The sequence below is a fragment of the Gossypium hirsutum genome, chromosome A10 (genome assembly GCF_007990345.1).
Source record: "Gossypium hirsutum isolate 1008001.06 chromosome A10, Gossypium_hirsutum_v2.1, whole genome shotgun sequence".
Taxonomy (NCBI): domain Eukaryota; kingdom Viridiplantae; phylum Streptophyta; class Magnoliopsida; order Malvales; family Malvaceae; genus Gossypium; species Gossypium hirsutum.
Genome location: NC_053433.1, coordinates 863,668 through 890,646, shown reverse-complemented (window position 1 = coordinate 890,646; position 26,979 = coordinate 863,668). Strand labels below are relative to the sequence as shown.

General features: G+C 29.1%; 2 protein-coding genes across 3 annotated transcripts; one reads left to right on the top strand and one right to left on the bottom strand.

Annotated features, from left to right (window-relative positions):
- Positions 1-13,469: 13,469 nt before the first annotated feature.
- On the top strand, positions 13,470-17,696 carry LOC107925304 (protein STRUBBELIG-RECEPTOR FAMILY 8). 2 transcript variants are annotated; one of them, XM_016855959.2, is made up of 15 exons: positions 13,470-13,911; positions 14,245-14,377; positions 14,483-14,554; positions 14,659-14,724; positions 14,814-14,885; positions 14,963-15,034; positions 15,180-15,251; positions 15,347-15,412; positions 15,495-15,560; positions 15,649-15,956; positions 16,071-16,327; positions 16,402-16,673; positions 16,745-17,020; positions 17,100-17,256; positions 17,351-17,696. In XM_016855959.2, the coding sequence occupies exons 1-15, from the start codon at positions 13,773-13,775 to the stop codon at positions 17,501-17,503; spliced, it is 2,181 nt and encodes a 726-aa protein (XP_016711448.1). In that variant the 5' UTR covers positions 13,470-13,772; the 3' UTR covers positions 17,504-17,696. The 2 variants fall into 2 exon arrangements, with proteins under 2 accessions (XP_016711448.1, XP_016711449.1); XM_016855960.2 differs by lacking the exon at positions 13,470-13,911 and having other exon boundaries at positions 14,260-14,385.
- A 1,172-nt stretch (positions 17,697-18,868) lies between these two features.
- LOC107924993 (homeobox protein SBH1) lies at positions 18,869-22,269 on the bottom strand. The gene is made up of 4 exons (XM_016855566.2): positions 21,488-22,269; positions 21,152-21,398; positions 19,332-19,582; positions 18,869-19,250 (listed from the first exon to the last, which is right to left on the bottom strand). Exons 1-4 carry the CDS (start codon positions 21,833-21,835, stop codon positions 19,044-19,046), a joined length of 1,053 nt encoding a protein of 350 aa, XP_016711055.1. The 5' UTR covers positions 21,836-22,269; the 3' UTR covers positions 18,869-19,043.
- Positions 22,270-26,979: the final 4,710 nt, after the last annotated feature.

The window sequence follows — 26,979 nt, the reverse complement described above, 5'->3', positions numbered from 1 at the left end:
TCCCTATTCTTTTCAAATTTTAAATTTTCAGTCTTCATCAAAATGGTAACTGTTAAATTCATTTATTATTTCCAAAATCTGATGCGGTAAATAGATTATCATTTGTGTAATGACATATCAACTTGTTATCTACATATATTACTCACTAAAAATTCAAGTAATGGATTAACGATTGACATATGCGTAGACTAAAATCTCCAAATTTGAAAAGTATAGGGATTTCGATTGACTCAATTGAAGACTATGAATGAAATTTACAAATGTATGCATAATGCAACACTAATAATTAAATTTAACCGAATAGATTTAAATGTTACTATTTGGTTCAGGATTGAAATTTCAAAATTTGAAAAGTACATAAACTAAAATTGATCAAATAGAAAAGTACAATGACTAAATTTGATCAAATTAAAATATAAGGATTAAATCTACAACATTAACAAAGCACAAGGACTAATAACAAAATTTAACCTATATTTATTAAAGTCCACTTCGATAAAAATATCATGGAAGCCTCTATACTATGAGCCAAATTGCATTTTGCCCCCTTTACTCAAAAAAATGAGCAAACTGGTTTTTTACGTTAAAAATTGCATCCAATTGTACTGTTAAAAACTAAAGTGGTTGACGGAATAACCCAACAATAATACATGATGTGTCATATTTATCTCATGCTATCATACAGAATATAATTTTTTGCAATAAAAATGGGTTAAAATTTTAATTTACTTTTTTATTTAAACGACTAATTTACATGATTTGATTTGGGGGATGATGTTGGAATAATTAGAGTTAATGGTTAGGTTATGGGTTGGATCGTTAGGATTTGGGTCACATGGGTTCTAGATTTGCTCGGTGTACTGAATCTATTATCAATCGCATTGATGGGCTGGGTCCTATATCTATCACAAAACTGGGGCTCGATGGCTAGCTCTGCCTCTGCTGGTGAGCTTAAGCCTTTTTATACTTTAAATTTCCATAATCCATGTTCCCATATCTTACATTTTGATGGTCGGGCCGACAGTAACAAAAATTTATACCTGTTCTATAGATTAGGGTTTGATTTACTCCGAAAAGTAAATTTAAAATTTTATTTAAATTTAAATTTAAAGTTTAACTCGCCTGTATTAATTTTTTATATTATTTTTATATAAAAATAATATATTAAATATACTAAAATATTAAAATAAATATTTTTCAATAAATTAAAAATTATATTTATATTTAAATAATATTAAAATAGGTGCAACTAAACAAATAAATATTTTTAAAATAGTAACAAAATTAACAATAAAATAAAGTTATAAAAATATTCAAACAATAACAAAAATATAATAACAATATAATAGTAAAATAACAACAAAAAAGTATCAAAACAAAAAGTAATTTTTTTTGGACAAATTCGGGTTAGACAAACCCGAACAAAAAAATTTTACTCGAAATAAATGGACATTATTATTTTTATCCAATCTTATTTTTCTAAACTTATATTTTTATCAAAATCTTATCACATTTCAAACAAATGTTTGGGCCACATTACCATTATTTTTTTTTCCTCAAATGCAATCATAAAAAATAAGAAATAAAAGAAAAAGTTCATTTTCATTATCACAAAAGTAAAGTTTTATTTTTTTACCGTTTGAGTTTGGTGAGATTTGGAGTCGTTGAACCTAACCGTTAAGAACCTTCTTTTATTACAAGCTTTTTGCTTTTGCGTTTGCTTTGCTTTGCTTGCTAGCCTAATAAAGTTTACTCCTTTTTATTAGGGATAAATATTAAATTCATGCATCAATTTTGTTCCAATTTATAGTTTAATACGTGAGTTTTAATTTGGTGTAATTTATATACATTAAATTTGAATTATGGTTTATATGTATACATAAAATTTTGATTTTGATTTAATTTTTCACATTTATTTTTATATTAGATTGATATAATTATTTGTGTATAGAATATAATAGCGTAAAATAGTGCTAATTCGATAGTGTTGCTAATGATTTTTGAAAATTGAATCATATCAAAATTTCATAGGTAATCACACAAACCCAAAGTTCATGTATAAATATCGCACGTTAAGCCAAAACTTATGTATGATTTTAATGTTTATCCCTTTTTACAATTATACAATAGTATATATCTCAATGCCTATTGAGTCAAGAAGTTTAATGCCTCTCAATGGAAAAAAAATGCATCATTAAACGTTTATTCTCTAAATAGGCATTTGACTTAACTTTAAATTTAATCAAATTTTAATATAATTATAGGATACTGAAAAATTTTGCAATATATATATGTAAGTATGTGCGCGCCATATCATGTCAACTTGTTGAATTGATTGATTGAAATTTTCACTTTGGTCGCAAAGAAAAATATTGAAACTTTGAAGTTATATTAATACAAAGTGACATATTGGTATATTTATACACATGCGTCGAGAGCATGAGTGAATCAAAGATAAGTAAGGGTTTTGGTCCCCTTTAAATGAAAAATTTATTCTATTAAATGGTTAAATTAAATCTTAATTTAATATAAAATTATACTTTGATTTTTAAAAAATAAAGAATGTAACAGTCTAATTTTTAGTGGTATCAGAAATAGATATTTGAGATCACCAAATCCGACGGGTGAGTTAAAAATTTAATAAATTAATACCTATAAGTCAAATGCGAATATAAAAGCATTTTTGAATTGGTGAATTTGGTGATTTAAAAGAATTAATTAGGTAAATTGGGTCGAGAATGAGGTATCGAGACCTCGACTTCATAAATCGAGCCATAAAAATTTTTAGAAATATTTATGGAGTGTTGGTGAGGTAGTATTAAAATTTAGTCAGAAAATTTTGACGTTTGGGTGGTTAATTAAATAAAAAGGACTAAATTGAAAAGGGTGTAAAAGTTGCTAGAAGGATTAAATAGCTCAATTGTCAAATGAGAAAGGACCTAAACTGAAAATAGTCCTAAAGGAGATATTTTGGGCGGCAATAGCTGAGAAAAATCAGGAAATGGATGAAATAAGGGCAAATTTGGAAAATTGCCAAAATTGGCTAAATAAAAATGGGACTAAATTGGAATATCTAGAATTCTCTTCATTTTCTCTTCATATTCATCAGCTGAAAAACAGCCATGGAGGAGGGTTCAAGCTGGTTTTCATACTCTAGCTTCATGTAAGTTAAATTCTTGCTTTCTCCTTGAAATTTTTATGTTTTTGTGACTTTTACAACTAGGTCCACTTGTTAAATTCATTAGTTTTTGATTCTATGAAAGAAATTGAAAGTTTCTATGAATATGTGCTGGAAGTATATGATTATTTGGCATGGAATTAGAGCTTTAAATTATTTATATGCTGATTTTATTGAAATAATTGAATAGAAAGTGAATGTTTGGGACCTAATTGTAAAAGAGTTTGAATTTAGAGTTTGATATGGAAATTCTGAATTTCAATAGTTATGAAATAACTTATAATGTCTAAAAAAAGTATTAATTGAGAAAATTATCTTAATTGAGGGGTTAATTTAGCAAGGACTGAATTGTATGAATTGTGAAATTTGGGGCAAAATGGAAATCAACATTTTGCACTAAAACTGTTTTAGACAGCAGCAGTAGTCTAACTTTGAAAAATCACCAAAAATTATAGAAATTTAATTAGAGGATAATAATATATGAAATTAAAGCTTATTGAGTCTAGTTTCTTATAAAAGAAATTATGTAAGCAATGAAATTGTAAATCATGAGATACAATAACTTTTGTGAGACAATGTCAGAATGATTTCGAGTTCCCCTGTTCTGACTTTGGAAAATCATCAAAAATTGGATAAAAATAATTAGGGGCTTAAATTTATATGTTTAGAATCCTAAATGAGTCTATTTTCAAGGGAAACAAACGAGGACATCATTCGAATCCTGTACAAGAAGATAATTAATTTTTAGTGAAGAAGGGTCGGAACTGTCAGGCAGCAGAACAGGGGAGACTTTAATGAATAAACTGTATTAATTGGCCTGACCAAAAATTATGAAATTTTTATGGTAAGAAGGTATATGAGTCTAGTTTCAGGGAAAATTATAGTATATTAATTTTGAGTTCTGTAGCTCAAGATAAAAATAATTTAGTGACTATGACACAGATGGACAGCTTGAATATTCACATAAGTAGATAGTGAAAATTATGGATAATGTTACCTACAAGTGTGTTGTTTATACTAAGGATGTGGAATGAAGAGGAGGAGGAGGAAAAATATGTATGAATATTCGGCTAGCATGGCTAATTTGTATATTTTTTGCTCAAGGACTAAATTGAATAAAAGTAAAACTTTATGGGTAATTTTGTAAAAATATCGAAAATGACTAAATTGAAGGGAATGAATTGTTTTATTATCTAATTTAATAAATTGAATGAAATTATCAATTTAAAATTGGGTGAAATTTGGGAATATGGTAAATTACCAATATGCCCCTAAATCTTGGTATTTCTGCAATTTAGTCAGGTAGGTTCGTATATCCTGTATGAGCATGTAAATATGAAAATTTAAGTATTGTATCGTATTTTATATGATATTTTGAATTGAATATATGAAAAGAATGTTACATGAAACATGAAAATGAATACTAAATAATATAAATTAATTGAAATTATTCTGAAAATCTCGGTAATGCCTCGTATCCTATCCCGGTCTTAGGTACGGGTATGGGGTATTACAAAGAAATTACATTCAATCCCTTAAAAACGATAAAATCTGTTTTGATTTCTCAAACATTTATCTCAATTCCTATCCTCTCTAAAGAAAACTTATAAATTCATCCTAGCTTAAGATCCCATATCTCACAAGTTGAACCTTTTGACTAAAATATCACCATGCAAATAATCTGATTTAATTATAAAAATAATAATTTGATTTTCACTTAACTCAAATTTGTTTTACTTTAAACCCTAAACTTAAATCCAATCCAAATATAAAAATAACCCAAACCCTAAACTCTCAATAAATTAAAAATAAAATAAAATAAAAAATTAACCCAAACTTGAAATTCATTCTACCCAAAATTGGTCCAAGTTATATTCATTGCAGATAGTTTATTCTTTGAATCAACCATGCATTATAATATAATATTTTCTTATTATATTACAATTTCCAATAACCAGCTTTTTATGATATGGCCGTCATGTGGTCTATTACTGTTATTTTACTTATAGTTGAAGAAAATGACAAAAACAAAGTGGATATCACTCACATATACACGAATATAATCAATGGAGAATCCATAAATATGATTTAAGAAAATAGGAACAAAGTTAGAAATAATTTTGAAGGATGGAAATTAAATTATATATATTTTTATTATAATAAAAATATAATTTTATTATTTTAATAGTTTATATATTTATAATTTTAAAATTATTAAATTTTTATCGTTTTGAAAGTTTAAAATATAATTTTATAATTTATGAAAATTTTTCATTTTAAATAAACGCACTACATCCACCCTGGATATAGAAATATAATTTGACAAATGTTTTGATTCTTTGCAAATAATTTACTCATAAATCTAAAACATTACTATAATAAAATATTATGTTTCAACCCTTTTACCTATGCATGGAAATTTTACTATTAAAACAATTCGTAAATTTGAAACAAAAGTAAGGTTTATTTATGTTAATTTTTAGGTCACTTGTTATGTCTTGTAGGAAAATTAGAGTGCAATCAATAATTTATTTTTGTTTAAAGTGACTAAAATAATATTGTTTTTGCATGTTACGTTGTCTTGTCGCTCTTGTTAAGACTAATAAATAAAAAATAATACATTCAAATACTAAATTAAGCAATAATTAATCTTAAAGCAAATTGGTGATTTATTATTATTATTATTATTATTATTATGTGATGAAAGAATTGAAAAACATCGTTCAACAAATGAATTTTTTTAGGATTTAAATTATGACTCGGATTTTAAATTAATTTTTAAAATTTAAAATGTTTTAATTGAGTTTTTAAAGTAATAATATCTTTTTAATTAAATTATTTCTTTAGTTTAGCTGTTAGCATAAGGGAAGCATATTTAAAATAAATGGATTAATATTCACGAGAATTAAGTGAGATAGTAAGAGTTTTTCTAATTTTAATTAATGGTTGAGAGTTCGATCTTTATCTTAATCATGTATTAAATGAGATAATAAGAGTCATTGACTCGTTTCAATAGATACCTTGAAAAACTAAAAAGAAAATACATGAATTAAATTATAAACTCATTCATGTTTATTACATGGTTAATTTAGAAATAGCATAAATAATCGGGCTAGGATATCCTTAACCCCCTAAAATTTTTGAGAATTTATCATTAAGTCCCTCAAAATTTTAAAAAATATCATCAAACCTTTTAAAATTTTTATTAGGTCCCTAATATTTAAATCCTAGACTTCTGAAAAACTTTAATTAAACCTTTAAAACTTAATTCCAAATCTACCATTGAAAATAGCCCTTCTAAACTTTACTGACACTATATATATTTTTAAAACATGTTAGATTCAAAATATTTATGCGATAAGTACACATGTTTATAATCTGATTTACATTTAACGCCTAAATTGACTTTTAGATTGATAGAAAGGCCTAATTATCGTAAGTGCTTTTAATTCTCAATTAAAATATTTTAAAGTTTTATTTCATTAAAAAATTATTAAAATTAAAAAAAAAAAACTCAATTTAAACAAAAAAAAATCAATACTCAACCAATTCTGGAATGAACCGGTGCAATGATTATATATATTTTCATCTCATGGAAGTAAATAAATTGATTAGACATGAGAGGTGCAACGATGGACGCTTGCCAGCAAGCCTGCCATTGCCAGCCAAAGCAAAATTTGCAATATTACAAAACAAGACAATATGGTTTACTATATTTATCGTTATCCAGCGGCTTCTATGACCAATCTACTCTTTCCTTAATTTTTCTCCTTAGATTTTGGTTTGGATTTTCTTGTCTCCTTTAAAAAAATAATTGCAATAGTATGGTTTATGAATTATGGTGGGTCTTTACATCTTGTCAACCTTCTTTCATATATTTTTGTAATAAGGACAGGGACTTCTTTAAATTTTTTAGATAAATATACCCTTTTAATTCTACCCCTAATAAAATTTAAAAGTATTGTTTTTATCTTATTATGTTTCGAATTCCCATTTTTTTGCTTAATTAAATTATTATTTATTTAACGAATTTCAATGTTTTTCATGTGAATAAAAAGGTCAATTTCTAATTTTGGTCCTTCTAATATGCTTGAATTTGAATTCTCATTTATATACTTTAATTTAACATATATTAACCATCCATTTTCATAATGTCATAATTTGGATAGGCCTAATTAAAGGATATAAATTTAAATTTAAGCATAGGAGATGGACCACATTATAATTTAACCGAATAAAAAACCCTTAAAAAGTGTAAGAACTTTTGAGTATAAAGTAGTCAGTTTTGTTTTGGCTAAGCCTACGCTCCCACATCCTCTAATAGACATAAGATTTCACTTTTTGTTCTCCCGTACTAATTGAGCCATATAATTTGTTTATATTATAAGCTCCATTCTCTATAGATCATCCATAATTGTTATATGAAAGATTAAGCTTTTCTATTGTCTTTGTCTCATATGGTAAAATAAAATTTATAAAATTTTAAATTTATATAGTAAAATTGTATTTTATGATAAAATTTTAATTTAATTTTTTTTAAATAATAATATAAATTATTAAAATGATAAAATTATATTTTAGTTTTCTTGAAAATATATAATTTAATTTCGATCCCAAAAAACTTTTAACTATGCCCTTATTCACATTCTTATTTACCAATGGTACATAAATTTATATGTATTGTTATACTATACGTTAATAATAGTAGTAGGAATGATCGTAAAGCAATAAGAAAAAAAAAAAGAACACACAGATTTTACGTAAAAATCTTTATCGGGAAATATCACCGGGAGAAGAGGAGAAATTCACTAATGTTGAAAAACCACAATACAAAAGGTTTTTGACTACGCACATTTTACGGGTTTAAACAACCTTGTTATAATCAATGTCTAATAGAAGTATAGTTCTATACGAATTCAACTTGTGCGACATGGCTCGGCCCTCGATCCTTCATCCCATGAATTCTCTATTTTACCCCTCTATTTTATTTCTTTAATATAAGTGAGTTACATCACAAACTTTTTAAACTAGATTAACCAGTATCCGAGCCACACCACTCTAATAAACATAAATAGAAAGATTTTTTTTTAAAGCAATATATGAAGATTCTAGTAATAAAAATGCAAGTGTGTTTGTTAGTTACAAATGTATAATATAATAGACATACATACAATCAACTTTCCCAATTGAGTGTGGTAGGGCTCCATCTCTCTTAAAATAAATTTTATTTATTTATGTATTTTATAATCAATAAAATTTAAAATTATAATAATAAAATTATATTTTTACAACAAAAATATAAAAGTTTAATTTAATTATTTTAAAATTATAAACATGTAAATTATTAAAATGATAAAATTATATTTTCACAATCATAAAAAATTATATAAATTTATTTTAACTTTTCAAAATTTTTCTGATTTCGTCTCTGTACTAATTATTAATATATATAAAAATAATATTATAATATGATATGATTAAAAATTAATTTATGGATCTCGTGAATAAGTTGAGTAACAAAATGGCGTGCTCATTGACTAGGATCTTTCCTTATTACATTTCATTTTTTTTAATGGTTGAAGGAATCTAAGACAGATCACGGGCAAAGTCACACATGTTGGTTTCTCACTTCTCAATATTAAACCAATAATAATAATATATTATTATTAATTCGATTTTATAATAATTTTTGATTACTTTTAAATATAGATAAATAATAAAATTATAAATGTTATGAAGTCTTTTTATTACGATAAATTTTAATTTTAATTAATGTATTTTTAATTTTTCATAGTTTGATGCTATTATTTTTGTAATGTTATTGGTTAGTTTGATTTGTTAATATTATTAATTGTGTTAAAATTAGACTAATAATTAATATTATAAAAATAAAAAAAATCAAATTATATCGAATTAAAATATGGATTTAAATATTAAATTTTAGTGTAGTAAGAAGATCAAAATTAGAATTTTATTTATTTTTTAGCTTTTCAAGACCTCTAATTGTAATTCATTAGTAATTGTTAAAATGTGAAATTATTAAAATGTCTTTATTTTAAAGAGTGATTAATATTATTATAATGATATTTTAGTATTTTCATACTTTTAGATAATCTTCTAATAAAACAACTGAAAAACGTCATTTGAGAATCGAATACAATATCAATAAATTCATGTGAATATCTCTTACCACTCCACCTATAATAATTTTAAAAAAAATAATTTTATAAATATATTTTCTAATATAAAATATTTTCATTCACCCATGTTGCAGTATGATGAAATCTAGTGTTAATCAAGATTTTGTTAATAATTATCTCATGAACATGATTTAAATTTATTTTGAAGGTAAAATCATAATGCATTAAATATTGCAAAAAGAATAAAAGTGGAAGGAAAATGACAAACAAATCCAAGCCAATAAGCTTACCCCGTATATATTGTCTTTAAGTCCCTAAGTTCTACGATACACAAGAGAAACACTATTAGAAGAAATAGTAGATTTTTATTAATAATACATCAAATATTCTCGTGTAAATATATGAATACAAAGATTTTCTTTGTAAAAATTCTATAAATAGTAAAATCTTCACATTAGCCACGCCAATTTTTAGCACTAAATATGATTAAACTCTTTGATCCAATGTACATAATTTGATTTGTCTATTTTTTGAGTAAATAAAGTAAAATATAACATAACTCTTAATATAATGACCTTCATAATACTTTTACCAAAAAATTACAACTTTTTTTTAAACAATTCTATTATAAATCCTGATTATATTTGTGTTTTTTTTAACACAATACATAAAATTATCTATAACTCTTCTCCAACTCATAAATAAGAAGATAGTGTACTTCAGTGCATCCAAACACACGTCATTCTTTATTATTAATAATACTCAGTAAAAAAAATACGACTTTTTTGTTCGGTAAGACCGTGAGGGACAGTGACATATAATTTGTAAAAAACTAATAAATAGGTGGGTTCCTTATGTAAAATTGGATTTTCATAATTTAAAGCTAAAAAAAAAAGTAGTGGATCCAAAAAGCTTCCAAATTTATAAAAAAGGGGAAAAGCTTTGTGTTTTCCCATGAAAAAACAACTGGACATTTTAGTCGTTTTCATAAATTCCTCTAATGGGAATCTGATTGGTCACTCAATCAGGACCCTGACTCAGTGAGTCATACCCTCTTTTAGGAGGGTGGGCCTTTATTTGCATGGGTCCCTGCACCGACTTTGGACCATCACTATCCACATTTCTATATCACGCACTCACAGTGAATTGGGCAAATTAGCGGTAAAATTAACCTATTGTATTAATATTCAGATTATATTTTATATCTTTACTAAAAAATTAATTAATCTATGTACATTAGATAAAAAAATTAGTTATTTTATTAAAATTTTTATCTATTTTTAGTATTAAAAATTAGTTTATATATGTTAACATGAGGTACACACGACACACTACATGTAATTGTCTGGTTATTCGGTTAGGCATAAGATGAAATTTTTAACAAAAAAAGATCAATTTGCTCTCTGAAAACACGTATAGGGACTAATTTGTTCATTTTTTGAGTAAATAGGGTAAAATGTAATTTGGCTCTTAATATAGGGACCTTCATGATACTTTTACCATAATTAAGGTTTTTTTTATATATATGATTGCTTTGAGTTTTAAATTTTTTGAATTAATTTGATTTAGATTGGTTTTAGTTTAGGGTTAATTCGAGTTGCTTTTGGATTTTTTAGTCATATTATTACGTATTTCGATCATTTTAAGATTTAGAGTTATTTTGAAGACTAGCTTTAAGTTTTTTTTAGTGAGTCATGGCTTCGATCATTTTAAGGTTTAGAGTTATTTTAAAGACTAGTTTTAAGTTTTTTTCAGTGAGTCATAGCATGTTTGAACCATTTGAGTTCTAATCAATTTTAAGGATGGACTCGAGAAATTTGTATTAGATGCTGTTGAGACAAAACTAGAACCTTTCGAGGAACCAAAGCTAAAAAATTTTGTTTTAAAATGATCCAAATTGAATAAATAATTATTTGGATGATGAAAAACGTAAATTTTCATTAGATCAAAGCTAAAAAAGGATTAACATTGAACTCTAAAATTTTAAGCGGGACTACAAGGGGAATTATACCATTTAACTTTGGCATTTTACATATTGATCTTTCTTTTTCTCATCAATGTTCAATTTTCTCATGCTACACCTATGACCTACCAGCCATTGAAAGGAAGGTGTCACATTGAGCATATGACATTTTTGGTAAGTTTCATATTTTTAATTTTGTGAGTAGGGACATTTTATTGCTTTAAGAATAGACTCCTGATAAAATGTGAATTGTGTCCTTTACAGTTAAAAATTAATTATCGTAAGTTAAAATGAGGTACATGTAAAATGTCAAGTGTTACTATCTGATTATTCCGTCAATTACGCCAAATTTTAATAATATAACATGATGGAATTTTTAACAAAAATGACCAATTTAATCTTTAATCTAACATACAAAGATTAATTTACTAATTTTTAGTAGAAGGAACAAAATACAATTTAACTTCTAATATAATGATCTCTATAGTATTTTTGCCGAATTTAAAATAATATAGCAAATCAATCTAGACAATGATGAGCAATAACTCTCAAAATTGCATCTCAATTTTGACTTAATATTTAATATTAAATGTGATATTTGATTTTTAATTAAAGTAATTAAGCATATTTGGAAAAAAAATTATTATTTTTATTTTAGGTTAATTTAATTATTGGTAAAAGTACTTCATATATCCTTTTATTATAGGGATTGAATCAAATTAATCTCTCTATTGTTAAGTGAATTAAATAAAAATTAAATTTCAACAATGTCAACATTTACTGTCATTAAAAAATAATTTGTTGTTTAACAGAGTTGATAATTTGAAAAAAAATTATGGTTTTGTAAATAATTCTTTTTGTTTGGAGTTGAATTTTAAATAAAAATAATATTTTTATGCTATTTGTTAAACAGTAAATTGTTAATTCTATTACAATTTAGTTTTATTTAATTTTTTTAAATAGTACAGAGATTAAATTGATCAATTTTACACTTTACATGTACTTTCATCTATAATTATTTGTACAAGTAAAATGTAAATATAAAATGATGTAAGGTTAATAATAATATTAATAATTATAAAAATTAAAATTAAATTAAAAATTCATATATATATAATTATATATCAAAAACTTGAAAGGGACAGTTGTGAGAATTTGAGAAAGTGTCATACCTTGCTTGCATTGCCTGCTCGGAACCAAAATTTTCTATATTTATTCATTGAATTTTGGTTTCATTTCGTTCTTAGTCCATGGACTCTTTGTACCTTTTCAATTTAGTATCTTCCTTTTAATTTCTCGATTTTAGCCTTGATCTAAAGATTAAAGATTAAATTTCGTTAAATCAGGATTTATTTTATGCACTAATGGATATGAGTTCATACACCATCAACGAATCATATTACGACACATCATCTTTAAACCAATGCAAAATTTAAAAAATATTTATTATATTTTTAACAAGTGGCATCTTGTGATTTGTTGAGTACGGTTTATACATAATTAATACATTAAATACAAATTTGTCAAATTATCCACGTCAACAATTTTAAATTATTAAAATACCAAAATATTCAATTTTAATCAATTAAACTTTAATTGATCAAATTCTCGGAATCAAAAAATAAAATAATCAAATTTCAAAATTCTAAAAAATCTAGGGGTCGGAGGAAAATAAACCATTTTTTTTAACTAATATTGAATTTTCATTAAGTTACGTGTTTGATAAAGGTTAAAATTTTCAAGAAAAAAGAGGGTAGAATATGATAAATTAGTAAATAACTACTTATTAAAAAAACACATTTTTGAAATAAATTATCACAATATTCAAATTATTTTATTCAAATTTAAATTATCCAAAAATATTATATTAATAGAATTAAAATTATAAAATAAATGAATTTTATAAATAAAAAATTTACCCATTATCAATAACATTACATTATTGAATTATCATAAATAATAAAATAATATTAATTAATGATTATAATTTTTTATTTCACAATATATTATTATTATAATATTTAATTTTACCACGATTATTTTTAAATTAAGCCAGATAAACGCATCACCTATCAAAATACCTTAAAATTTTAAAAAAATTTATTTCAATTTTCGCCGACACAAATAAAGCATAACACTCATTCTCACATTATAATATACATATAAAAGGACTAACACTCTCTCTTCATTACTACTCCCAAGCTTCGAATCGATATATTTTCTTTTCACCTTTTTTTTTTCCTCCTTTAATGGCGATGTCCCCAACCACTGAACCTCCCAACAACTACAGCTTCTTCTTCTTCACATTCACTTCATCTTCATCCTTCTTCTTCACCTTTGCTTGCTCCTCCATGGTTATTTATCACATGTTACACCTCACCTGATCTTTCACCTCTCTAAACACTGCTCAAAATCAACTGTAAAGTGTAAACTACTATCACTAGTATTACTACTAAAAGACGACCACTTTCTCCACACCCCAAAGAGAGAAATGAAGCTACCGATAATGGGTTTTATTAACAAAGCTTTTTCTCTTCCCATGACTCATTTGTTTCTTACTGAGTTAATCTTAGTCGGTTTGGTGATCTCTGTTTTCATTCCAGCTCAATGTTTCACTGATTCTACCGATGGTAATTTTTTCTTTTAGATTTTTGGGTTTCTTTTTTTGGCATTGGCTTCATTGATTTGTTGTATGATCTTTTGAAAATGTGAGGAAAAGAAGGGAGAAAATGAATATTTTGCTTTGATTTTGTGATATTGTTATTTTTGGGGAATATGTGATACTTTTTATAGTATACAATAGCAAAAGAAAGCTACAAATTCTGGGTTTTAGTTATATTTGGTTATGGTGAGGTGACATTTTATCATATAGATGGAAGATTTAATTCAATATAATCTGTATTTGATTTATGATTTTGGAACATGGGATTTTGTTATTAAGCTGTTTACTTATTTGTTTGCAGTTCAAGCTCTTCAGGTTTTATACACTTCATTGAACAGTCCTACCGAGTTAACAAATTGGAATAGTGATGGTAATGATCCATGTGAAGAATCATGGAAAGGTGTTGCCTGTGAAGGCTCAGCTGTTGTTTCCATGTATGAAAGTACATATTTTTAGAATGTATCTATTCGGTTTTTTGGAATTTTGTACCTTCTTGATCAGTTTTGGTTCATTAATTGGTGTTGTTATTTGTTTAACAGTGACGTTTCTGGATTAGGACTTTCTGGAACTATGGGATACTTGCTCAATGATCTCATGTCCTTGAAAACACTGTAAGATGGTCTCATTGCTTGAGTTTTCAATATATGGAGAAGGTTTCTCTTTTATTAATCATCTAACTAGTTAATTTACCTTTTTTTTCTTTGTATTATGTTAGTGATTTGAGTAACAACAACATTCATGACATGATTCCGTATCAGTTGCCACCGAATCTTACGAGCCTGTAATGTCTCTGATTCGTTTTGTTTCTATCATTATAATGAGTTCATTTTGAGCTAAATGTTAAAATGGTTTATTTGTTATATGATTCAGGAATGTTGCAGGTAATAACTTAAGTGGGAGTCTTCCTTATTCCATTTCCACTATGGTTACTCTTACTTACCTGTAAGTTATATATCTCACAGTCGAGTGGCAAATCGAATTTCCTCTCGTTTTCCTAATCCTAAATCCTCATGTTATAGGAACGTAAGCCATAATTCACTTTCCCCTTCAGTTGGAGATGTTTTTGCTAATCTTACCGACCTCGGGACCTTGTAAGAGAACTCAATCTTTTGTATTATTATAATCTATTGGTTTTGTTCTATGTATAATACCTTAATAACATTAAACCATATTATTATAGGTACTCGTAGTTTGTTTCCATGCTGAATAAGATTCGGTTTCCTTGTTAATATGCAGGGATATTTCCTTCAACAATTTTAGTGGGGATCTACCTGTTTCATTTAGCTCATTGACCACTCTTTCGGCGCTGTAAGTGTTGCTTCATTAAGAGCTAAAACAAAAGGAAAAATGGGTTTCAGATATTTATAAAGCGTGACCGAGTTCTATTGATGAACTTGTGGCAGGTATATGCAGAACAATCAATTTTCCGGTTCTCTTAATGTTCTCTCGGGTTTACCTTTGAACACTCTGTAAGTTTAACTTTTCTCGTGTACTGCTGTCTGGTCTACATGTTCTCTTGTATGTTCTTATGTATCCTAGATTCTGAAACAGAAATGTTGCCAACAACAATTTAAGTGGATGGATTCCTCAAGAGCTTTTTTCACTCCCGACTTTTATGTAAGTCTCAATGTATATCATTGCTGCCAATATAAATTTTTCGATATTTATGCAAATGTTTGACTTTGCTATAAAAAATACGAAACAGATATGATGGGAATTCCTTTGCCAATGGACCTGCTCCTCTGCCACTACCATATAGTCCACCTCCACCTGGTAGATCTCGTCATAAACATAAAACTCGACCAGGAACTCATAAATCCCTCGATTCCGATGCTCAATCTTCAGATTCAGATAAGGGACCATCGGCTGGACAAATTGTAGGCATTGTTCTTGGTTCTTTGTTGCTACTTGTCCTTGTACTACTTGCTGTTGTTTTCTGTATTCATAAAAATAAAAGGAAGGTGAGCGGTGCAAGAGCTTCAAAGGGAAGTTTTTCAGCTGGCTTCAATGATGGTATGTTAGTGAAATTGTTATATTTTAAATATTGCTTGAACCCGTGAAACCGAATGTTGCTTTGCATTGAGTGTACTAATGATGCTGGACGTGTATTATGCTTCGTTTTTACAGGACATACCGAGATGCAAGAGCAGAGAGTGAAAAGTGTTGCTGCCGTTATAGATTTGAAACCCCCACCAGCAGAAAAGGTGACAACAGTCGATAGGATTTCCAAAAATGGATCTCTAAACAGAATGAAGTCACCGATCACCGCTACATCATATACCGTCGCAGCTTTACAAACAGCAACAAATAGTTTCAGTCAAGAATACCTTATTGGCGAAGGTTCACTCGGTCGTGTTTACAAGGCCGAGTTTCCAAACGGAAAGGTAGCTTCATTTTTTAAACAACACATCGTTTTTCACTGTGATAACTAATGATTCTTTACGTTGTTTGATCTTAGGCAATGGCTATTAAAAAAATAGACAATGCTGCATTATCATTACAAGAGGAAGACAATTTTCTAGAAGCTATCTCCAATATGTCACGTTTGAGACATCCTAATATAGTTACATTGGCCGGATACTGTGCCGAGCATGGACAGCGTCTTTTGGTATATGAATATGTAGGCAACGGTAGCCTTCATGATATGCTGCACTTTTCCGATGACGGTGGCAAGACATTAAGCTGGAATGCACGTGTCAGAGTGGCACTCGGCACTGCTCGGGCTTTAGAGTATGTTATATGTGTACGATTGTTTTCAGTCTCTCTATCCCTCATCTGTTTTTGACGAACCATTGTTTCAGGTACTTGCATGAAGTGTGCTTGCCTTCAGTTGTACATAGAAATTTCAAGTCGGCAAACATTTTACTTGACGATGAACTCAATCCGCACTTGTCCGACTGTGGCTTAGCTGCTCTTAATCCAAATACCGAGCGGCAGGTTTCAACACAGGTGGTTGGTTCATTTGGTTATAGTGCTCCCGAGTTTGCATTGTCGGGAATATATACCGTAAAGAGTGATGTGTATAGCTTCGGGGTGGTGATGTTGGAGCTGCTAACTGGTCGGAAACCACTAGACAGGTACAACCCATTGCCTAGCTAATGCTCTTTTATATATTGCCATTGTTACACTACTAAAAATTTCGTTACATTGTGCTAGTTCAAGGGTGAGATCAGAACAGTCACTTGTCCGATGGGCCACTCCACAACTACACGATATCGATGCCCTTGCAAAAATGGTTGATCCTACACTCAATGGCATGTATCCTGCAAAATCTCTGTCGCGTTTTGCCGACATCATTGCTCTATGTGTTCAGGTAAAGGAACTTACTAGTGTACATAAAGTATCAAGTGAAGAACACGATCATACGACATACTATTGACTTTTTTATTTTGTTTGTTTTATTGCAGCCGGAACCCGAGTTTCGACCTCCCATGTCTGAGGTCGTGCAAGCGTTAGTGAGGTTAGTACAAAGGGCAAGTGTTGTGAAACGGCGACCAAGCGATGAATCGGGATTCGGGTATAAGACTCCAGATCATGAGGCAGGGGACTTTTCATTCTAAGGTCTGGGAAAACCATCAATCCCGTAAATCGAAAGAGAAATCAAGTTTATGTAATTATATGTCTCATACATTGACACTTTTTTTAAAAAGTTTATTATAGTGTTTACAGTGCAAATATATAGGTGTATTATTGGACAACCTGATGCACATTCATGTTTTTTGCATCATAGTAATAAAATAATAATTTTCTGTAGTTTTCAAGCAAGTACGTGACATTTCCCATGTTACACGAGTTGGTCTTTGTTTCTCATGTTCAATCACCTTGTCTTTGGCTCTATTCGACTAGAATTTGCCACACAAGTTGCGTGAATGGAATATGGACATTGAGAAAGAAGTATGACAGAAAAGGACAATGTTCGTTGATGAACAGAGAGAAAAACTCGTTGTGTCAGCCCACTTGCGTCCTTTTTATGTTTAATGCTCAAGGACTTCCTTTTAATCGCTTGCCTTTTGTTCATTAGATAAATGTCATAATCAGTTCTTGGTAATAAATTTACGCATTAAAATTTAATGCGGGTTACATTTTATTTCTCTTATTTAGAAAATGAATAAATTAGTTATTATATCTCAAATTAAAGAGTAAATTAATTTGATTAAAGATTATTAATTTATACAGTTAAAAACTAATTTATATACATCAAAATGATATACATATGACATATTATGCTTAACAGTCTATTATTCTGTAAGTCATATTAGTTATTAAAAATAAAAATATTTATTTAATCCAACATATAAAAACTAATTTAAATATTTTTTAAATAATAATATAAAATATAATCTAACTCTTAATACAAGAACCTCTACAATATTTTTTCTTTCCTATTTATTTTGAAAATACATGAAACTAAGTGAAAGTGCCATAAAATCCGAATAATAAAAGTCGAATTGCATTTGCTATTATTAAAAAAATAAATAAATTTAATCCTTACTATTAAAGAACAAATTAATTATTCTACTAAAAATTTTATTTATTTTTATTATTAAATGATGACATATTACTCTCTTATTGAAAATAACATTTATTAAAATAACATTTATTTCTTTTTATTAAAAATTTCATCTATTTTAGTTAAATTAGTTCATCCAAATTAACATAAAATACATGTCATTGTCTAATTACTATCTACAACATCAACACTTGCATAAAAATAAATTGAATTTTTAACAAAAAATTAAGAAGCAAAAACTAATTTACCCAATTTTATATATAGAGAGCAAAATATAATCCAACTACTCCAAGGACCTCAATGGCAATTTTACCAAAAAAAAACTGCCGTTGCAGAGTATTCACATGTTGTTGTTTGATAGCAACTGATATTATTTTAAAACCATGTGTAATAACAATTATTAGAAGAAAACACAAAAACTAACAATGATCTCCATATCCTAGATCAAACTACATAAAAAAGTGGCAATACTATAGCCTCAAAAGTTGCTTACAACATGTACATGCATATAAATAACATGGCATAAATATGAATAGGTCTGCATATAAAATGCAATTTTTAAAATTTCCTTCCCATATATAATTCATCTTTTAGAGATATGTAGGGTTAAGATCCATTGGAAATGCATTGCCTAAAACATTATCCATAAAATAGTGTGGATTATGTGTACCATCCATTACCACAAACTGCATATCTTCAGATGGTTTCCAATGCCTTTTCCTTTGGTTAATGAACCAGTTGTTGATTTGTTTCTGATCCAAACCGGTTGATTCCGCCAGGGCAAGCTTTTGCGACTCCTGCGGATCGAGTTTCGGTCATTTTAAGTTGATGATATAAGCTGTTGATGGCACTATTAAGTTGTCGAACGTCATACTTACCGAAGGATAGGGCCATTTGTAATGTCTAGTCCACCAATCCAATAATTGTTGCCTGGCTTCCTTAGGTAGCTTACCTTTCTTCCTTTTCTTCATAAACTCTTGCTTTAAGCTGCCTAAATATCCGCTGTATCTCTGTAAAAGTTTATCTTTAAGTTCTCGATCTTCCGCGAGGGGATCGATGAAACTTTTGTTGTTTACATCAGTTTCTTCTTCAGATGATCCATTCCTTTCAAAAGTTTCAGTACCATAAGCTGAAATGCATAATAAAATTAGTAAAGCTTCTCACATGAACATGTAGATATGGTAAAAGTACGATGGAGACCCTTATACTAAAAGATATGGTAAAAGTACCATGGAGACCTTTATACTAAAAGTTTGATTACATTTCGCTCCATTACTCAAAAAATTGATAAATTCTTTTTACTATTTGATTTAATGTACAGAGAGTAATTTTTCCATTTTTTGAGGAGGAGCAAAATACAATCTCTTGGTAAAAGGGTCTACTTCAATTAAACCTTCCATTAACTAAAAAAGTTCATATTCATATGAGGATCTCCTCATATGATACAACATTAACAGCAACTATGGCCTCACTAAGTTAAGAACAACATCAATATGGAAGAGTACATTGGAGAAACATTAGTATTATAGCTTAAGCTCATATATATATATATAACTTTTGTAGCTAACATGAAGAGAGCACCCTGTTTGATATATAAACCAATCATAAAGTAGCAAGGGCTAAATAATGTAAGTTGAAGTCTGAATGAAGCGTGAACATGAGCGGCAAGAAACAAAAAGAACTGCAAATGTCTACAATAGAGATGCTAGTGTATGTATTACTACTAACAAGTAACTCAAAGCCAAGCAGCGACAATAAAATAAAAATAAAAATAAAAATAAAAAAAACATTCAAACACATATAATCTGCTAATGAGTTTCACTCCTCATGGCAACTGTAACGGACAGATGATCAAATGCTTTGAGAAGCATCACAAAGAGGTGTATATATATTCTATTTTATAGGTACATATTACAAATTGGTGGGAAGGATGACAAGAATAGGGTTGAAACCCAGGGGTTTGGTATGCCATCAAGGAACTTAACCACCACTTATTTATGCTGTTGGTGGCATATATGCTCTTACCAGCATCAGCCTTTATCCTATGAACCTTTACAACTTTGCAAGACCCTTGTCACAAATTTAAGTAGGTAAGAACAATTTTTGGTTTTAACTGAAAAGGCTTACCCTTTCGATTTTTTTGATTTCGGTTTAATCGGGTAAAACTGATTGGTCGGTTTTGATCTTGATTTAATTAGTTTATTCAATTAATTATTGGTTTTCACGGACTTTCATTATATTATTTTAAATATAATAAATATATATTGATATAAACCAAACCTAATAACCCTAAATCTAACTCTAACTCAAAGTCAGTTAATCGAAAAATCGACCAAATCAAAATCAATTTGATTTGATCATTTTTTAAATTAAAATTGGTCCGATCAATTTTCTCATGTTAAAATAAAACCCGACTGATTGAACCAACTAAATTTAGGGTTCTAATTCACATATATAATATATCCCTTACAAATACTAACTTTTCACTATATTAACCCTAGTTTGATCAAACCCTAATTTCTTACGAATTTTGTTCAATCTCAAATTTAAAAAAAACAAAAACTTGAGCAGTGCCCTAGGAACAATCTCCTCTAAACCATTTACAATATTTTGTTATCATCACTGCAGCTAAACATGTCCAAAGAAACCCAGATATGCATATGGTAGAGAGTTTTTAACTTTGGAGGAGTATTATCACCAGAATTTGAAGATGAGACCGTGAGGGCTTTGAATTGACACTCGATCCTTTGGAGGAAAACCATGGCTTCCTTGAATGGTTTAGACAGCTCTTGTTCATATTTAATCAGCATCTCACAGTAAGCTTCCATGAACTGATCAAGTGCTGGATCTTCACCTATGTAACTGGTGCCACTAGTACCCCCCACGGTGGCAGCAGTCGCGCATGCTTCTTCCAATCTCGCCACCACTTCGGTCGGTGCTCCAACCTGCAGATTTTTTTATTACAAAAAACTAAATGATACATGACAAGAAACAAAGGTTATAAACATGTTTTGGTTCTTTTTTTAGGTTTCACCTTTTGACAATTGACATAAGCGGCCAACAGACGGTGATAATGAGGGTGAGACATGATCTTGGCTTTCATAGAAGAAGAAGAGCTGCCATCATCATCATTATTATTGTTCTCCATGAAATAACACCCTGTATTGTTGAGGATCATAGAGGGTGAACCACTGGTGCTATTATGGTTCGGGTCTTGATTGTTGGTGGGAGGTAAAGGAAGAAATAAAGGATTATTCGAGTCCATATGATGATGATGGGAAGACATGGATGGCATCATAGACACATGACATGGTCCATTACAAGTATTATTGTTGTGTCCAAAAGCCAACATGCAAGAAGTGCTATTGGAACCACCTTCCATTATCTCTTTCTCTTTCTCTCTCACTGTCTTATCTTTTCCTAGTTGTTCTTCACTTAGGGTACTAAACCATATCTCTAAAATTCTCCACGAGATTTATGCTACAAAACCCAGCCAACTGTGAAACGTGGGTGATTTATATTTCTAGTCATTTTTGCACCATGAAACACAAGATAGCAGTGTTTTTGAAGTTCAATGTTGACAGTGCCGTAGGGATATATATGCTAAAGCTTTTACCTTCCCGATGAAGGAAAAAAAAACCTCTCACCTTCTTTTGCTGCAGTTACTGCCAGTGATGGCTGCCATTACTGGCAAAGTATTAAAGAAAAAGAAGAGAGGGGATTTTATTTTTGTTGTTTTAGAAAAAGAAAGGAACGATCAAATCAAGGGGAAGAAGAGCAAACAAATCCGAATATATATCTGTACGTACTGTGCTGATCTTTAGTTTTCGTTCATACACTGGGTTTTAGGGTTTATCATTATCAATCGGTCCACTCATTCAACTTTAGCATTTATGTTATGTTACTTCAAGGTTCAAACCCTACTACCCGTTTACCTCACATATCATAATTTTAGAATGTGTGTTATTTGCGAAATTTATGGTAATGTTTTTATTATAGTTAACTCATTTTTTATTAAGTAACGTTAGAAATTGAAAAAATTATACCACTAGTATGAAATATACTAGATTGATTATTGAATACGTTAATGTTCTCTTGTTGAATTGACTATAAATTGATCATTGAATACGTTAATTTTCTCTTGATGAATTAATAAAAGGTAAACTTATATTTTTCGATACAAATTATAAATTATATGATCAACTGTAAATTAATATTTTTTTATTTTAATTGTTAATTTAAAATAATCTCACGATATTCTATTATAATGAGATCTTTGACTTCAATTTTTATATGGCTGATAGAAATTATATATTTGTTGATACTAATGACAAGGCTAGACTTGAAAATGATTTACTTAATAAATGGAGTCCTACAAAGAGATTTGCAAGATCGTGAAGAAGTTGTTGGTGAGAGAATTAATTAAGGGTCTTAATTTTTTTATTTAACGTTACAGTATTTAATTTTAGTGTTATTATTTTTTATATTAACTATAAATAAATTATAAATAAATGCATTAATTTATCCAAAAAAATTCTAAATGTAAGAAGTGGATGGTGTTTGTATGATCGGTATATAAAATCCCCTCTCTCATTTGGTGAGATTTTGGGGCAAATTTAGGGGTTGACAGGGTTTCGATTCTTTCTAAAATATAAAATTGTTATTTAGGCTATTGAGATTTTTTACAAATTTTAAATTAGTAAAGATAAAATTATACTTTAATATCTTAAAATTATAAAAATTTAATTTAATTTTTTAAAAATTATAAAAATATAAACTATAAAAAATTAAAATTTTATCCGAATTACAGTGAGATGATATATCGCTGAAAGAGTGCGAGTCCGTCACATGGGTGCTTAAAGAGTTATTAGGGTCTTGACTTCGTTGGCTTCTTTGTCTAGGTTGTAAAGTGACCACATGCGGCTGCACGTGCAGGGCGTGCAGGAAGTATTGATTTTTGGTGAAGTATATTTTAGTGAGGTGTAGGCAATGTTAGTTTATTTTTTTATTATAATATATGACTAAAACTTATGTAACCACCGACTAGGTCGGACCGAAATAAAATTTTAAGATTTAATTTGATTTAAAATCTAAATTTAAAATTTTGTTTAAATTTAATTTTAAAAAATTTAAAATTTGAATATCATTTTATATAAAATTAAATTTAAAAAATATAAATATTAAATATATTAAAAATATTAAAATAAATATTTTTGAATAAATTTAAAATAATTACTAAATTTAAATTTAATATAAAAATAATTATCAAATTTAAAAGTCAAATAATAATTTTTTTACTGGATTTTAATAATATTTGTATATATGCAAATATTTACTCCTAACTTGTAAAATGATTAAACAAAAAACCAGAATTTTGTTCATGGTTGGGTAACAGGCGAGATAAGTGAGTTGATGTAAAAGCATTTTCAGCAAGTAAAGTGAAGAATAAGGGATTGATGAACAAAATGGACAAAATTCAATTACCTATTTACACTCATTGTTAGTCACAGTCATAGCATCTAATCCGCAATTATTTAACCTAGAAAGAAGTGAAGGACTTCAACTGTAAAAAAAAAAAAAGCTGGTAAAGCTAGTGGGACACTTCGAATATATAATCTCTCTCTAACATTAAAGGCTCTGAGTACTTTCTCACTCTAGGTCTGGCTGTAAACTATGAGTGTGTGTTAGGGATTAGGACACCATAGGATACGGCTTCAATCAAGTTACAACAAATTGTCTCCCTATGATAAAAATCCCACCAAACCTAATTATTTTCTAACACTACCACTTTCTGTCACTGCTTGCTTAGTTATGTTCTGCAATGGCTGCCTTGCATTAGTTTTAACCTCGAAAATAATCGTGGTTAAGCTGGAATGGTACTTTCACCAGTAGGATATGCTTGAATGGTTCATTCGATAGTTTTTATTATTATTATCATAAATCCTTCAATAAAGATTAAAAAGTGAATTAGTTATTTTTAAATTAATTAATTTTTATCGTTAAAAATTTGTTTGATTTATAGAATAATTATATAGTTACACGTACAGTGTCACTTGTAATTTATTTTGATATAAATAAATTAATTTTTAATAATAAAAATAAAAATATTTTTTAATAAAATAATTAATTTACTATTTAATCTAATGTATATAGATTAAATTTTTTTTACTAAAAGAGATAAATAATATGTTGTTCCAATAGGGTCGGAAGCGTGTAAATTATTGTACTAAAAAATCGCACAAAGTTCAATTCCCAGGGAAGAGAGATGGATCACATGGATCTCTTAAATACCAAGTCTTTCCTTAGACAGAATATCCCTTCTATAGTAATTTAATAGCACAATTAAATACTACTATTATACCCTCAAATATTGAAAGAAAAATAGGACAAGAAAGAACACAAGAGTTTTAACGAGGTTCGGTAAATTATACCTACGTCCTCGGGCACTAACACCAGATGATAACTTTACTATCTTCAAAGTATTACAAACAAATAGAATTCCTTAAGAATTCTCAAATGGGAGAAAAAGAAAACTAAGAGAGAAAGATTGGTTGGGATGAATTGAAATGAGAAATGAGAAGGCCTATTTATAGTTGAGGTTCAAGGACCAAAAAAAAAAATTTATCCCTTGCCACTTTTCCAAAGTTGGTGGTTGTCATTATTGATTGTCTCCCCATTAATGTTAATGGCAACCATTATTAATTGTCTTCCATTAATGTTAACAATCTCCACCTTGAAGATTTGATTAGGATAATCACATCTTCACACACTTCCTTCAACTCTCCAAATTCGATAAAGCTATCTTTTGTAGTGCCTACAAATGCGCTCTCGAGCGCCATTCACCTGAAGGTGCTCAAATTCTCAAGATGTTAATCAAGTTCAAACAATGATTAAACTTGATTGTTGTTACCACCTTGGTCATCATATCTGCGGGATTATCGGCTGTCGGAATCTTCTGAAGTAGAATTTTTCCTTTTTCAAAGACTTCCCGCACAAAGTGATATCTTACGTCGATATGCTTGGTTCTTGAATGATAGACTTGATTTTTCGCTAAATGAATAGCGCTCTGACTGTCACAATATAAACTTATGTGACTTTGAACAACTCCTAAGTCTTTCAACAATCCATTAAGCCAAATAGCTTCCTTAACAGCTTCTGTAACTGCCATATATTCTGCCTCTGTAGTAGACACAGCTACTGTAGACTGTAAGGTAGACTTCCAACTCACTGGGGCTTTCGCAAGAGTAAACAGATACCCCGTAGTTGAACGACGTTTATCTAAATCACCAGCAAAGTCGGAATCAACATATCCAACTACAAACTGACCAAGTGCTTCATGCTGTTCAAAAATTAAACCAACATCTACGGTTTTTCGAAGATACCGTAGAATCCATTTCATAGCTTGCCAATGTCCTTTTCCAGGATCATGCATATACCTGCTCACAACTCCAACAGTTTGTGAAATGTCAGGCCTCGTACACACCATCGCATACATCAAACTCCCAACTGCATTAGCATATGGGACTTTCGCCATATATTCTCTTTCATATTCAGTCTTCGGAGATAATTGAGCACTAAGTTTCAAATGAGAAGCAAGTGGGGTACTTACATGTTTTGTGTTTTCATTTACACCAAAACATTGTAATACCTTTTTCAGATATTGCTTCTGATTTAAACAGAGCTTGCCTCTCGGTCTATCTCTACTTATTTCCATGCCGAGAATCTTCTTGGCCTCACCTAGATCTTTCATCTCGAACTCTTGATTCAACTGAGCCTTTAGCTTATTTATCTCATTTTGGCTCTTCGAAGCGATTAACATATCATCAACATACAAGAGTAGATAAATGAAAGATCCGTCATGCAGCTTCTGCAAATATACACAATTGTCATATTTGCTTCTTGTGTACTTCTGCCTTCTCATAAAGTTATCAAATCGCTTGTACCACTGCCTCGGGATTGCTTCAATCCATATAGCGATTTGTTAAGCTTACAAACCCAATTTCTACCACCAGCATCTGTGTATCCTTCTGGCTGAGTCATATGGATCTCCTCTTCTAACTAACCATGTAAGAAAGCCGTCTTAACATCAAGTTGAGCTAGCTCCAAATTCAACTGTGCTACCAAGGCCAACAAAATTCTAATGGAGGAATGCTTCACAACAGGGGAAAATACATCATTGTAGTCAATTCCCTCCTTCTGAGCGTAGCCTTTAGCTACCAATCTTACCTTGTAGCAAATATCCTTCTTGCTAGGAGATCCATCTTTCTTTGCGAATACCCACTTGCATCCGATTGCCCTTTTACCTTTCGGTAATTGCGCCAACTCCCAAGTATTGTTCTTCCGGAGAGACTGCATTTCTTCATCCATGGCGCTTTTCCATTTATCACTTTCTAAGCTTTGCATTGCTTCTTGATAAGTGATAGGAATATCATCAACAACGGAATGGCGTAGGCCACCATATCAGTAAATCGAGTAGGTTTACGAATTTCTCTCCGTGGCCTTACAACTGCAACTGGTTCTGGTGTA

Excerpts from the sequence above, each read along its gene's own strand:
- LOC107925304 (XM_016855959.2), top strand. The coding sequence starts at position 13,773 with ATGAAGCTACCGATAATGGGTTTTATTAACAAAGCTTTTTCTCTTCCC. Across the intron at positions 14,725-14,813 it reads CCACCGAATCTTACGAGCCT|GAATGTTGCAGGTAATAACT; the intron begins GTAATGTCTCTG and ends TATATGATTCAG. Across the intron at positions 17,257-17,350 it reads TCATTGCTCTATGTGTTCAG|CCGGAACCCGAGTTTCGACC; the intron begins GTAAAGGAACTT and ends GTTTTATTGCAG.
- LOC107924993 (XM_016855566.2), bottom strand. The coding sequence starts at position 21,835 with ATGGAAGGTGGTTCCAATAGCACTTCTTGCATGTTGGCTTTTGGACAC. Across the intron at positions 21,399-21,487 it reads CTTATGTCAATTGTCAAAAG|GTTGGAGCACCGACCGAAGT; the intron begins GTGAAACCTAAA and ends AAAAATCTGCAG. Across the intron at positions 19,251-19,331 it reads ACAAATGGCCCTATCCTTCG|GAGTCGCAAAAGCTTGCCCT; the intron begins GTAAGTATGACG and ends CTCGATCCGCAG.